The sequence below is a fragment of the Trichomonas vaginalis genome, chromosome I (genome assembly GCF_026262505.1).
Source record: "Trichomonas vaginalis G3 chromosome I, whole genome shotgun sequence".
NCBI lineage: Eukaryota > Parabasalia > Trichomonadida > Trichomonadidae > Trichomonas > Trichomonas vaginalis.
The window spans coordinates 10,649,622-10,664,084 of NC_067203.1; the positions used below are offsets into that span (position 1 = coordinate 10,649,622).

Sequence of the window (14,463 nt, forward strand, 5' to 3'; positions counted from 1 at the left end):
ACCCTTAAAGAAAAGTTATACAAAATCATAATTCAAAATGCCATTTGAAAAGTCTGCACATCAGAATAAGGATGATTACTTTAAGATTCTTCATGATTTGTTCCACAATTACAATAAAGTTGCTGTTGTCACTTCTCAACAAGTTAAATCAAATCAACTCATGAAAATTAGAACTGATATTTCCAGCTTTGCTGAAATTGTTTTCTGTAAGAACTCATTGATGAGACGCGCTGTTGATCAGCTGAAAAGGGAAATTCCAAGCATTACTGAACTTGAAAAATATCTCACAAATGGAGCTGGGCTTATCTTCACAAATGGATCATTCAAGGCAATCAAAGAAGTTATTGATGCAAATTGTAGATATTCAGCTGCAAAAGCAGGATCAATTGCCCCTTGTGATGTTATTATCAAAAGACAGTTGACATCAATCCCATATTACGAATATAATCTTTTCTTTGATCTCCAAATTCCTTGCAAAATTTTCAAAGGTACAATCGAGGTTGCAGGCAAGAAACAGCTAGTTTGGAAAGGTCAAAAAATTAGAGCTTCTGAAGCCCGCGTTCTTGAAATGCTCGGCATCAAGCCATTCAAGCATACTCTCAAAATTGAAGTTCTTTATGACAATGGTACAATATGCGATCCTGAAGCATGTGGCTTGGGCAATGAAATCGATGAGCATCAGGAGGAGGAAGAAGAAGAGCCTATGATACTTGATGATAGTAATTATTTTGATTTTGACTTTTAAAAATTACTTTTTCATGGAATCAAATATTAAAGAATTAACAGAAATAAGAAAAGTCTTGCCAAAAGATACCAAATTGAAGAATGATAATATAGAATGATCAATTATAATAAAATTACATAATGCCTCATTTTGTATGTATCAATATTTCTTTGTTTCTATTATATAACATGCTTACATTCCGCAGTTAGTATACCAGTCTTGGGTACGGAGGCACTGCGCACCTACTTACCCATTATATGTGAATTTGACACTTTACAAAACCGTTAACGTATATTTTACAACACAAACACAAACACCAACTTAACCTTAAATATTTATAAAGCCGCCAACCACTTCACCTCACTACTGTAAAAAATAAACGTTCTCACTTACAAAAGTATTGCAACTCTTCCCATTGCTGTGCTTCACACAATAGTTCATATTCTTCAGTATCGCTGCTGTCGCTCCAATCGTCAGAGTCAAAGTCACTGTCAAAATAAATGTTAGTAAGTTTTGACAAAGCTAATGAAACACGCTTACCGTTTGTATCTACTGCTTGTATATATCTTCCATTATGTTTGCTATCATAAACGCTCAAACTAACTTTACCCTTTCTCCCTCGTATCTGATAGAATGTATTTTCACGAGGAACGAAGAACAAATTCTTGAACTAATGACCGTTGTAGTTTGTTATCTCAATAGTTTTCGTCATTTATATAAAAATAAACTTAAAAATAAACTTAAAAATAAATGATATCACCACCCTCACACGTATGAAAACATAGCACAAAAATAAATTTAGGTGAAGTGGTGAAATCTCACCTCTTTTTTCACCCGGTTTTTCACCCTGTTGAATTCATTGCTTTATAACTCTCTTCCTTTCTCCAACTCTTCTAACTTCTTCTTAAGTTCAGCAATGTTGTCCTCATGAAGTTTAATCTTTCTCAAAATTCCTTCTTTATCTAATGGTTGCTTTATCTTTCTAAACTGAACTCTACCATCCTTCATAGTATGAATGTAAAAACCTTCTGGAATAGTTCCTGATTTAATGTATTCTACCAAAAACTTTTGTTTCATTGCTTCAGTGACTTTAGTCGTCATTTCAATCAAATAAAAATTTTAATATTAAATAAAAATAACGTTATTTTTTCAGTAAGGAAACGCAGGAGTTTTACGATTTATTTGAGGAGTAGGTTCTGGTTTAAATGTTGGAGTCGGTTTAGGAGTTGACTTTTGAATAGGAGTTTGTACTTCCATAGGTTCAGGAGTCATTGAAGGTTTTGCTTGTGAAGTCGTTGGTTTTGACGTTGGTTTTGGCGAAGGTGTTGGAGTTTGTTTAACTTCGGCTACTTCAGTATTATTTACAACATTTGCTTTATTTCTTTTCAACATCATAACTGCTCCTGCTGTAGCTAGCAAACCTAGTGGGAGACCATATCTTATATAAGGACTTGACCAAATGCTATTTTTGACAGGAGCTGGTGGAACACCTAACCTTGGTGAGACTGCTCTTTGCCATTGTGCAGCTCGTAAGAAATATTCAATAGGTGCTCCATAATCGTTTGGTAAAGTTTGTTTCATAGATGGTGAAGGTTCACGAGAGCTTGATGAAGAACTCATTTATAAGCTTTAAAATAAACGTTCATCCTTTATTCCTCACTGTCGTCCGCAGCTAAGTTATAGTCATCTAATCTTATTATTGGGATTCCATTAGCACGCACCTGAATGGCAAAGCAACAATCCCTCATAAATCCAATAAGTGGCTTTGGTACATTTTCAGTTGCTAGTTCAATAGGTCCTTTAACAGACAATTTGTATGTTATTGGAGCAGTAGATGTTTGACCTTGCTGGAAGCAAAAGTCCACTTCTGTTGGAAAACCACATAAGAAATGTGTGTTGTCATAGCTATCCCATTTATGTTCCACACTACCATCATCCACCAATGACCTCATAACATCTTCATTAAATCCAATCATATCATTGTTTGTATTGCAAGCGTTCGCAACCATTTCATAAAATACAGGTCCATATGATTTTTCAGGTTCTGCAGGCATATTTCCATAAGCTCCCATGGAAAGCTGAAGATATTTAAACTTAGGGTTCTCAAAATTAACATAATAGTTGTCTTTCTTTCTAAATAGTGCCCAAATACTTTTAACATTAATAGGCGTATAAGCTGCTGTAAATGTTGCACTTGAACTATCTGTATTCTTTGAGAATGAACCGTCCATAGGAATCCAATCCATAACTTTAACAGGAAAACATAAAGCCTCGTTTGTATAATGTTCTACAAGTTCTGTATAAATGTTAGGGTCTAAAGAGAATGATTTTGGATGAATGAAACATTCATTAAAATCCATCTTTGTTCGAAATAGTTGCTGGGTTACAGTTGTAATAGTAACTGTTCCACTAGCTTCTATTGCCTTCGTTATCATAGTGAATGGTTCATTCCATGGAACAAATTTATTTGTCGGTGGATTTGAATCTGAAGCAAATGCAACTTTAAGAGTTGGATTGAAAGCAATGATATCATTTACAGATATAGATGTGCATTGTAAGGCGTCGCTACTGAACTTTACTTTAAGCTGAATGTTTCCTGCAAAAGCTGGAATAAATCGAATAGCTTCTAATGGAAGGAATCTTCTAACAGGAATTCTTAAACGAAGCTTAAAATCAAATGATTTTCCTGCTGTAATTGGACCACTAACAATTTGTCCTGTTCTGCATGTTCCCGAATGACTCCATACATCTTCATGTCGAGTCTTTGAGAAAACATCTACTTTCTTTATTTGTTCGGTAGTTTGTGAGTTTGAAGTATATATATGCTTCTTCTCTTGCGTTGTCTTGAGAATATACGATACGACCATTTGCAAGGATTTGATATCCAGCAACTGCATAGAAAGCGTCATCGAAACCAATCCAAAATCCTGGTGGGTTTGTTTTATTGGAACCTGAACCAATTTCTTTATCTACAATAAATTGACCTTCCATTTTATACGTAATGAATGTATTGTAAAGGTCCAACATATTTTCACCAGGAGGTGAGAGATTGAATGTTACCCATGTGTTATCTTTAGCAGTTCCAGGTTGTGATGGAATCTTTGCGTCAGAATATTTTCTATTAGTGTCACCAATTTGAACTGCATTGTCTATGATATCGAAATATGAGCGAATCTGATGAATATGCTCTGCTGGAGTAAATTCGTTTAACTGTTCGTTCTGCATGTCTTTGATTCGGATAAAAATATCTCTTTACTTCATTATTCTCACTCTTCTTCTTGGCATTCGTGGTGGAAGTTGTTTCTTGACATTTTCAATGAACTGTACATTCTCTTTTGTCTCAACTTCTTTCACTGGTGGGTCAGGGTTCTTTGACTCGGTTTGCTTTTCAATGAAATTCACGAACTTTGCAATAAGCTCTTGGTTCGTTATTGAAAGTACATCTGGCTTCTTTTCTTCTGGTTCTATTGACTTTTCAGTTTGAATAGAAGGTTTTATATGGGCTTCGCCCTCGGTGCCATGCACCTTAATGTTGTCGCTCTCTGTATTCGCTAATGGAACCTTTCTTTTTCTTACATATATTTTACCATCTTTACTCTGACTTACATAATAGAAAGGATGTTGTATTCCTCTGGCGTCATTTAATATAATAGACTCTCGCTCTGATTTTGACAAGCTCATTTTACATCGGTTAAAGTTTTAATTTTGTTTTTTATCTGCAGTCAAATGACTCAGACAATAGATGTTGAAGCATTGAAGAAAGAAATTCGCGAGCAAATTTTATCCGAATTGAAGGAACAAAAACAAGAACAAAAGCCAGAGAGACCAAAGAGAAAACTTAGTGAAAGACAACTTGCTGCATTAGCTGCTGGAAGACAGAAGAACCCACGTTTGCTGGCGAAGAAAGCTAGAGAAGAAGCTGAAGCAAAAGCTAAAGAAGCTGAAGCAAAGAAAGAGTAAATGGTTTATTTTTATCGGAACTAAATGTATAGACAAATACCTTTATCTGTTGCATTTAGTAGTGAAAACCCTGACGTCAAAATAAAGGGGAACAGAGTAACGTTTAAGTTTCCAACAGACTGGATTGTGAACATAAATGAAGAGAAGTACATTGGCATAACAAATATGTATATAACACGTGCTTTCAGAAAGGTTGACTTTATACTTCAAGTCGAGATAGAAAATGACGAACAGTCTTTAAGCGCCCAAAACATTCACATATACAAATACTTTAAAGACGATACAACATTGCAACAATGTATGATTTCATTTAATGAAATGTTCGAGAAAAAGTTTAACATTGAAGTACAAACTTTACAGCCTTTACGTGAGTTTCTTGCACAACTGAAAGAAGAAGGTAGTCAGCCACAACTTATAGACTTTCATTATGAATTTAATGAAAATGAAGATGGAACACATGACTGTCAGTTTGTTATATATTCACCATTCAATGAAGTAGCTAAAAAGAAAGAAAATCCATTACGTATAAGATTTCAAATCTCTGAACCCAATGAAGATTTCAAGAATGTTTTCAATTATTATGCAATGCTTCCGAGGAAAAATGAATTTTCAAAGATTGTAACACCTGGCATTTGGGATAGAAAGCAAGCTATATTATATTCAAACTTAAGTAAGGGAGTTGAAAATGAGTTCATTGGTCATACAAGAACTTCACACTTCCTAACCCTAAATACTATAAATTAACTGGCTTCAATCGTGAGTTTTGGATAGACATGTTCTCTACTCATGACCATAACTGCCCAGTGTTCTTACCTCCAGACCATAAGGACTGTCTCTACATTGAAGCACAACTCTTAAACTCTACCATCGCAGTATTGTAAATGACCACATGGGCTTCGCCCTTGCCGCTAGCGGCTTATTTTTATCATGAATGGTCTCACTGCTGACAAAAATAAATGACCTCATTATTTTTCTCATTCATGACCTCAGAACTTAAGCTTTCTTATGAATGAAGTCTTAGTCTGAATAGAAAAGTTAAACTTTTCAGCAAAGCAAGGACTAGAAGACTTACATAAGTCAAATCCAATCTCTTGACCGTCATAAAGTGCTTTATATAACTTCATAACACTGAACTCAGAGTCTTTGTCAAATTTTCCTTGCGGAACCATTAAACCTTTATCTTCATCATAGAAACACTGAACAGAGTCAGGAAACATTTCATTAGCGGTTAAAGCAATAACATCTTGCTTCACGCCTTTCATTCTGCAGTGAAATGCAACTTCATTTAAATCATTCGTGAGTAAGTCTATGTAAGTCTTCTTTCCACAAAATATTGACTTGTATGCTAAACTTTGTTTATCTTTTGTGATTTCTGCAAAGTCGCTATGAAATTGACCAAGGTTTTTACCAATGAGAACTCTTCCATAACGTTTCTCAAACTCTTCAGCTAAACGAGGGATATCTTCATTGTAGAGATGCATACTGTCCGTATCGCTATAAAAGATGTCCATTCCTAAGTCCTCAGCAGTACAGAATACTTCACACATTATTCTCTTCGACAAAGATAAGATATTAACACCTAAGGGGCAAAAGTTAAAGTGTCTGCAAATGCTTTTCGTTAGCTTGAAAATAGTTTTATCTGAACCATCCAAACCTTCGAACTTCACTATATGGTTGTAGTTTCTGATGGCATATCTTATAGCATCTTTGTCATCTACTATGGTTATTTTTGACTCAATAGGAGATAGAATAGTTTTGCCATAAATACTGTTCAGAATGAGCTTTATATTTTCTTGCAAAGGATTTCCTTCTTTCTTATACTTTAACCTTAACTCAAACAACTTCTTTACTTCATCTCTTATTCTAATATCTCTGTTTCCATCGTAGTAGTATCCTTGCAACACTTCACATTTGACACCTTGATATTTTATAAGGTCTTGTAATGTTATATGGTCAACATACATGAGACAGCAAGAGTTTGAACTTCTGGGAACGTTAAGTTCTGGATTTAGTTCAGGGTCACAAACTATTAAAGGAAAGTGTCTATGTATGCTAATCTCTTTTATCTTAATGAGAACAAAGAAGCCAGACATAAACTTTTCACCAATGGGTTCCTTTTGGTCGTCATCGAATAAATGCTTTAACAAATATTCAGAACTTAACATCTCATCCTTCAATACTTTTGGAATTCCTTCTAAAGTATAAAGTCTTGCTATAGCGGATGGATATAATGAAACAGCGTCGAAGTCAGCAATGAGTTTCTTTTCGCTCTTTTGTTTCATGTTATCTGACAACATACATCTTCCACCTTGAATGCATCTCGAAATAAATTCTCTTGGTTTATTTGAGAGGTCATAAAGATTTCCATTCGGGAAGTATACTCTGTTCTCAAACAATTTGTTAGCATAGAACAAATACTAACGTAGTCATAAACGTTTAAATCAAACTCTTTCAATAAGTCATTGCGGAACTTTACAAAACCTTCTCTTAAAATTCTTACATCTTGTTTGCAGTAAAACGTGCTATATTTTTCTAAGTCGAAGTTGTTTTCATCTATTCTGCAACCTTTGATGGAATCTATGTTTTTCATAAATGTATCTGCATCCTGGATAAACTTACATGCTTCAGAAATGACACCAGTTCTGTTGTCATTTGCTAACAAAGTACTGCTGTAGTAGTTATATGGAAATACTTCTTTCGGTCCTGTTTGTAAGTTAAACATAGCAGGAAATAGTTTAAGCTTCTTATTTATAACACTGTAAGAGTCTTTTATAATAATTGCCCGTCCTTTATATGAACCAGTTATTTGCATTGTTCGTGAACCTTTAATGATGGGAGTTCCTTTCACTTCTGTCATGTGTCTTAAGATGAAGTTTATATCATAGCTGAGGTTATGGAAATATATTAAACTCTTGTCAGGAAGTCGCTCCAAAAATTCTGTTGCACAGCTTTGACCCCATATGCTTTCACTCACTGAACCATCTTCACTGTCGTAACAGATGTTAAAAGCATTATGAAAGCCGTCTGTGCTACACTCAAAGTCAGCAAAGAAAACATGCTCAGGAATGAACTTACATTTAGCTTTATTTGCTTCTTTTGACTCTGCTTTCTTCTTCAGTTGTACACAATACTTTGGAGCATATGTCAAATCTTTAAATGGTGCAAGGTTCTGTTTATATAAGTCAGTCGATATATGTGAAAAGTTCTCCATAAGAAATAGGTTCGAAATATTTGCACTCCCACAATGTTTTCATAACATCCCATAGCGGTGTAGTTCTATCCATGCGAACTACATATTTATCTTCTCTCTTTGTATAAATCTTCATCTGTTTCTCAATGTTCATTCACACCACACTCCTTCAAGATTTCTATATAGTTGCGAATGAAATATGTTGTCATTGGAAGTCTTTCATTTAGCATGTAGTGGTCCTTCAACAAGAAGTAAGTCAATAGTTCGAACAGTTTCACATTCTTTTGGTATATATCTCTTTATTTCATTATGTCTTGAGTCATTGAAATAACAATGGTAACATTAAATGCTATACAGTTGCCGTCAGAAATTTCTTGTACTTTACTTTGAGGAAAGTCTCTAACACGAATGACTTCTCTCATGTGGTCAATAGTTTCTTCATTTACTCCAGCCTGAATGCAAGCATAAACGAAGCAGTTATCTTCTGTCATAAGTGTTGCAGTTCTTTTGTTCAGTTCATTGAAGATTTGGTAGCGTTCAAGATTTATAGGTAATGTGCAAAGATACTTCCAGAACTGACCGCTTCTCTTCTTATAAAACTTCTTTTCACCATTATCTTTCCAAAAGCTTTCTATAAGTGCTGGGTTTCCTGTTTGCTTAAGAGCTTCCAAAATGGCTTTCTGGTCATTTGTCAGTGTGCTTTCATCTCTATATGGTCTCTTTTTTGGTTTGCCTTTCTTTACATCTGACATCGTTAAGCCTTCATATTCTGTTAAATCATACATCTTTATTTCAGTAAGATTCTTTATGTTTGTCAAGAAGAAGTCATAGTGCATTTCAACAATACCTGCAGCATTTGCTTCTATCTCTGATATAAAGTTCTCCTTCAAGAGCTGATGTAGTAATGTTCCAATATTATTGAGGTTTAACGTAGAACATTCATACTTTCCACCAAGTTTATAACATACCATCCATCTTTGTTGGGAGTTTATTTTAATCTTCTCTAAGAGTCTCATGAAAACCTTACCGAAATGTTTGTGTAAGTAGTCTCTGTTTGGTTCATCTAAAGCTTCGATGTTAAAGTCAATGAGTCTATTGCCTGACTTCACATTCTCTTCCTATTCTCTTCATCTTTCTTTAACCATCTCTCACCTTCTTTTGGTTTGTCGTCAATGGAACGAATGACATCGTTAGCTTTGCGAACTTGTTCTATAGCGCTCTTAAACATCTCTCTTCTCTGTTGTTTCAGTGTGTCGTCTCTTCTTCTTGTTTCACCAACGTTTGCATTTGTTATGTCAAACATTTCTCTTCTTACTTCATGAGGTACTGAACGTCTATGATATAAGTCAATAGCAACGTCATTTAAAGGAAATGCTCTTGCATGGACTTCGTCCTCGCCGCGTTGCGGCTTTATGAACTCATGAATTCTATCATAACTTATTGCACCATTATAGTCATTGAGGATGTCAGCGAGTGCTTTTTTGTTTGTTGCGTAATGCTTTGCAACATCTATATTAGCTTCTGTAAGAAGTTGTTTTATTTCCGAGTGTTCTAACTTAGACAACTTCCGATACATTTTAGTAGGAAATAAAAAAATATTTTTTTTTGAAAAAATTAGATTAGATTTTTTAAAGTTATTTTTCAAAATAATTTAATATTTTTATTTTAATGAAACACATGCAAGATTGCAAGTTCTTTTCATACAATGCTCTCGCTAATGCCATCAAGAATGAGTTCAATAATGCTTCAAATGTTAATGTTATCTTTAACAAGAAGTTTGTGAAAGAATCTAAGTTTGGTCAGTATGTCAGACCATTAGCTATCGTCATTGACCGCAAACGTTATACTTCACAAGAGTTAGCAGTAGTTTTGAAACAAAAGAGTTTCTTCGTGAATGTCAAAGATATCATTATACTGTCATAAAGAACTCTAACATTGACTTCTTCAGTATTGCTTTAAATCTTTCCGAACAGAAAGAATATAAGAAGGGTGAAACAAATGTGAAATATTATCCTTCATCTCTGAAGACAATAACGAACAAAGATGTTATACAGAAATTCTTACCAAAGGTTGAAGAAGCTTCTATTGACATTGACGAAGAAAGTGAAATGGTTGAAGAAATTGACCCTGAAGCTTTATAAGAAAATTTATTTTTGAATAACTGATGGTGTCACCACGTCACCATGTGTCACCAGGTTAATTAACTTCTCTTAAAAATGATGACAACATGACATTTTGACAACAGGTACGAAAGGAGGAAGGCATTTATGAATTATTTTTGAATAACTGATGGTGTCACCACGTCACCATGTGTCACCAGGTTAATTAACTTCTTTTAAATGATGACAACATGACATTTGACAACAGGTACGAAAGGAGGAAGGCATTTATGAATTATTTTTGAATAACTGATGGTGTCACCACGTCACCATGTGTCACCAGGTTAATTAACTTCTCTTAAAAATGATGACAACATGACATTTAGACAACAGCATGGGTTGAATGCAAAATAAATTCCAATCATACTTTATAAAGCATCATTTACAGGTATTTCATCGTCAGTAAATGAATCCTCATTATCGTTTGGTTCAACCTGTTTATATAATCCTTTCATTTCTTCTTTCAAAATAACACCTAACCGTCTATTCTTCTCTGTTTCCTTTCACATTTATCCTTAATGCTCATTTGAAAGTTTTTGTCTTTCATGTCTGATGGTTTGCAGAATAGAGCATTTTCACACGTCATACCTGCACACAATTCATCATAATGTGTATTTATCCATACATCTAAAGGATTTGTTGATAATTCTATTAAATCTTGTTTGGCTTCAGTCATCGGTATGATTCGTACATTAAATGATGAAAGGTCGTAATTGATAAAATACGTCAGTAAATTATCATAAAATTCCTTTGTGCATGAATTCATCAAATTCTTGAAGTAATCAAATTGACCCTTAAATTTACCATTAACCCTTAAAACTACGTATCTTCTGTCTCCAACTTCAATTTTGACAGGGTAAACGTTGTTAGTTACGAAAATGAAGTTTGCAACGTTCTGAGCAGTTCTTCTGGGTTGATTCTTTTCATTAATTCTAATCTCAGTATCTGTAATAATTGATTTCAAAGCGTTGAAGTTTGCGAGTCTGTCTTCACCTACATTCTTGAGTTCATTAAGTACAAGAAACATTTTATTCTCAACTACTGAATTGAAATTACCCGTTAGCTCACCTATTTCGGTAATGTTTTTACATGAATAACCGGCGAGAAGTTCAGAAATAATGTCTGTAAATCTGTTTTTACCTGTTCCCTGAAGTCCTTTCAAAATAATTGCTGTTTCATTCTTGATTCCAGGATGTTGAATCATTGATGCAATCCAGCCGAGAAGGTATTTATACACTTCATCGTTATTATCACAAATGGCTTCTTTAATGAAATTCATAAACATCTCAATTTTTGAGTAATCGGGCTTTTCGAGAACGTTGTATTTATAACCTTGAAACGTTGAGAAAACATCTGGGGAATCAGATTTAAAGCAAACACCCTTAACGGTTAATGAGGATAATTGATTTAATAGTACGTCCCATGCTGTTATGGTTTTACCTTCTTCTTTAAATAATTTAATCATTTTGAGTGACTCTTTCATGTTTGATTGAAGAACGAATGATATTTGATTCATTTTGTCGTGGATATTATAGTCCTTTTGAATGAAATATTTGTTTCCACAATCTACAAAACGGATTACACGTGATAAATCCTCAATTACTTCAGAACTGTTTTTATACTGATGATTTTCAGCCTTGTGTCTAATATCTGTTATCAAGAATGAATCATCAAGTTTTATATCAAATGTTATTTTTGGCTTACGTAATAAAGGTAAAACGTATTCATCATAATATTCCTTTTGATATAGTTTTAGAATCTTCACCAAAACAAATGGAGAAGTCATTAAATGTGCATATCTACTACGTGCTTTTTCAAAATTACTTTTTGCATTTCAGTTAAATTGCAGAAGTTATAAACGTTATCGTATGCTTCATTAATTAAATGATTAGGTAACGAATTAATTGCTTGAAACAGTGTGAATAATGTAACTTCTTTTTCTAAATTCATGTTTCCACCGTCATTATGTACTTCAAAATCACTAATACCATCGATTATGCTTTGAGCTAGTTTATCGTCAATGTTTACATTTTTGTTTTCATTCATGATAGTCTTTATTTCTTCGTTCTTCTGTTCAACTCTTACCTTAATATTCAAATCATTTAATATATCATTCACTGTTCTAGTTAATGTTGAATCGTAACTTCCACGAATGAATGAGTATGTATTGATTGGTTCTGTTGCATTCTTGCGAACTCTTGAATCGGCCATAACTACTAAAGAACGCTTTGAATCATCCATAGAAGTCATTATGTCAATATCATAATCATTTGCAGGAATAACATTTAATCATTCTGTTCGAAACTGCATAGAAGAAATTAGTGTTGCAATAAATGTGAAGACCTCCTGAAGCGGTTTTAACGATAACATCTTTATCCGAAAGTTTGATAGAATGTCTTTCTAACTGTTTCTTTAAGTTCATCATTGTATGATTTATTGATATCAACATCTATAATCGTTAAATTCGAAATTTTATTTACTAATAAAGCCATACCAGTTTTCTTCCTCTTCCTCCATCATGTTTGAGGTAGTTATGTAAATCAATCTTGTTTTCACCAATTCTTTCGTTGAGGATTTTAGTTTCTGCCTGTACTAATTCCTCAGCTAATGAATCAATAACTTTTTCATCAGAAACGATATAGTTGCTGTTGTTGTTTGTTGCTGTCATTTATATAGGAATAAAAAAATAAAAATAATTTTAAAACTAACTTTATTTTTGGACTGCATCAAATTTCCAGGACTGTTGTCTAAATGTCATGTTGTCAGTAATTTTTAAAGAAGTTAATTAATCTGGTGACATGGTGACGTGGTGACACTGAAAACATTTACGAAAAAATTAATGAAAACATTAATGATATCATGACTGTTCTCGTTCATGTCTGATTTACATCTAATGAAAAAGTTTAGAAGAATTTTCATATTCTTTCTGGCATATTTTTGTCTTTCCAGTACTCCCGCTCTAATGGTCCCAGATGTGTTGGCTTCGACTCTCTCAAGTTCTTAGATGGTATAACATCTTCAACGCCTCCTTCATATCTTACTTTATAAGTGTCATCGTTTATGTTATAGCCAAGTATTTCAATAACCACTCCTCGCTTTGCTTCGTCAATGGTTTTAGCAAGTTTGCCATTACTACTTTCGACTAATTTATGACGAGGGTAAAATGCTATGGAGTCGTCAGCAGCTTTTATAAGATATTCATTACCTTGCGTTGAATCTACTATATAATAATTTCGACTTAACTTAAACGTTTCTTTGTCAACGGTTTGTCGTCAAGAACTACACGAACTTTTGTTCCAGGAATGAGAGTAAATTGTGTTGAATTTCTGATATTTTGTGTTTGGCTTCGTTTCTTTTGTATATACTTTTCTTCTTGTTGTTGTGTCATTGAATTTGGTGTATGTCCTGTTGTAGAATGTGTTGAGGAATTATATACTTCGAGAAAGTGTTTCATTGTTTCTTCGGTAAAGTCTCGCTCTTGATTTAAATCTCTGAGAGTCCTTTATGAAGCGGTTTTATGATGCCGAGTATGTTATGGTTATGGTCTTTCAGTAGTGTAGTGAGTTATGTTATGCTAATGAGAAAATCTGTGATTTCATGCTGAGGTATGCACTGTCTTGGTCTGATGTTAAAGTACTTGGGCTATGTTCTGCTACAAACTTTTTGTAAAACTCTTAACACTTCACGAGTTCCTTTATTCCTCATTATATACGCAAAAGCTTTGCGAGTGTTAACATTAATGAAGATGAGGAATGTTTATGTCCTCCTTTTCTGCTTTGAATGAGAGTGTCAAATTGGTATGCGTCAGGAGTGTTGGAGTAAATTGGTAAAAAGTAGTCGTAAGGGTTTATTTTTGTTTGGTGTACAACATTTTTGTCAAAGAACTTTTTAACTTCAGCTCTGTTAGTAAATCCCCAACTTTTTGCTGCTTCATTGAACTCTTAAATGACCTCCATGGATGTTGTTCGAATACTTCTTTCAAGCTCATTTATGTAAAGTTAAAGATTTCATTGAACACGGTACCATGCGAATACAGTCACAAATGGTGGCATATAATCTGCACCCGAGCCTGTTGGATTTGTTGTGAAAGTGTGTGAATGATTTCCTCCTGGTTCAGTTGGTCGAAAAATCTTTTTTGCTGAATTGTTATAAGATGGAGAAAACGTCATTGCCAGCTTCATATTCTGAGTTGTATAATGGGTGGTCTCTTAATGAGTGGCTATGGTCGCCAGAAAAGTTTGTAGTTCCTGTATGAGTGTGCGGTGGAAGGTTTGCTTCTTTAATTTTCTTCGAACCTCCTGTTTGCTTTGAATATCTAGCACAGTATAAGAATTTATCTACAATCTGCTTCCACGTACCAAAACCTAAAAAACTTGCTGATTTGTTGAGTTCAGTGACGTATAAATAGAGCCTATAGGATATAATGTTTG

At 34.0% G+C, this 14,463-nt stretch overlaps 8 protein-coding genes and 4 pseudogenes across 12 annotated transcripts, besides 1 other annotated feature; 4 read left to right on the top strand and 8 right to left on the bottom strand.

Annotated features, from left to right (window-relative positions):
• Window positions 1-37: 37 nt before the first annotated feature.
• On the top strand, window positions 38-745 carry TVAGG3_0964590 (ribosome biogenesis; the record flags this gene model as incomplete). Its single annotated transcript, XM_001325404.1, has 1 exon — window positions 38-745. The coding sequence occupies one exon, from the start codon at window positions 38-40 to the stop codon at window positions 743-745; it is 708 nt and encodes a 235-aa protein (XP_001325439.1).
• A 182-nt stretch (window positions 746-927) lies between these two features.
• Window positions 928-14,463: part of a mobile genetic element that runs on past the window's edge.
• TVAGG3_0964610 (uncharacterized protein) lies at window positions 1,589-1,825 on the bottom strand (the record flags this gene model as incomplete). Its single annotated transcript, XM_001325403.1, has 1 exon — window positions 1,589-1,825. The coding sequence occupies one exon, from the start codon at window positions 1,823-1,825 to the stop codon at window positions 1,589-1,591; it is 237 nt and encodes a 78-aa protein (XP_001325438.1).
• Window positions 1,874-2,344, bottom strand: TVAGG3_0964620 (uncharacterized protein; the record flags this gene model as incomplete). Its single annotated transcript, XM_001325402.1, has 1 exon — window positions 1,874-2,344. The coding sequence occupies one exon, from the start codon at window positions 2,342-2,344 to the stop codon at window positions 1,874-1,876; it is 471 nt and encodes a 156-aa protein (XP_001325437.1).
• TVAGG3_0964630 (uncharacterized protein) lies at window positions 2,374-3,159 on the bottom strand (the record flags this gene model as incomplete). Its single annotated transcript, XM_051253530.1, has 1 exon — window positions 2,374-3,159. One exon carries the CDS (start codon window positions 3,157-3,159, stop codon window positions 2,374-2,376), a length of 786 nt encoding a protein of 261 aa, XP_051079104.1.
• On the bottom strand, window positions 3,977-4,405 carry TVAGG3_0964640 (uncharacterized protein; the record flags this gene model as incomplete). Its single annotated transcript, XM_051253531.1, has 1 exon — window positions 3,977-4,405. One exon carries the CDS (start codon window positions 4,403-4,405, stop codon window positions 3,977-3,979), a length of 429 nt encoding a protein of 142 aa, XP_051079105.1.
• Window positions 4,451-4,684, top strand: TVAGG3_0964650 (uncharacterized protein; the record flags this gene model as incomplete). The annotated part of the gene is made up of 1 exon (XM_051253532.1): window positions 4,451-4,684. The coding sequence occupies one exon, from the start codon at window positions 4,451-4,453 to the stop codon at window positions 4,682-4,684; it is 234 nt and encodes a 77-aa protein (XP_051079106.1).
• TVAGG3_0964660 (uncharacterized protein) lies at window positions 4,709-5,428 on the top strand (the record flags this gene model as incomplete). Its single annotated transcript, XM_051253533.1, has 1 exon — window positions 4,709-5,428. The coding sequence occupies one exon, from the start codon at window positions 4,709-4,711 to the stop codon at window positions 5,426-5,428; it is 720 nt and encodes a 239-aa protein (XP_051079107.1).
• TVAGG3_0964670 lies at window positions 5,671-8,365 on the bottom strand (annotated as a pseudogene). Its single transcript has one exon. A coding segment is annotated over exon 1 (2,695 nt).
• Window positions 9,028-9,450, bottom strand: TVAGG3_0964680 (organellar and viral DNA polymerase type B; the record flags this gene model as incomplete). Its single annotated transcript, XM_051253534.1, has 1 exon — window positions 9,028-9,450. A coding segment is annotated over one exon (423 nt), but the record flags the coding sequence as incomplete, so codon positions are not given.
• Window positions 9,543-10,015, top strand: TVAGG3_0964690 (annotated as a pseudogene). Its single transcript has one exon. A coding segment is annotated over exon 1 (473 nt).
• On the bottom strand, window positions 10,402-12,701 carry TVAGG3_0964700 (annotated as a pseudogene). Its single transcript has one exon. A coding segment is annotated over exon 1 (2,300 nt).
• Window positions 12,937-13,738, bottom strand: TVAGG3_0964710 (annotated as a pseudogene). The gene has a single exon. A coding segment is annotated over exon 1 (802 nt).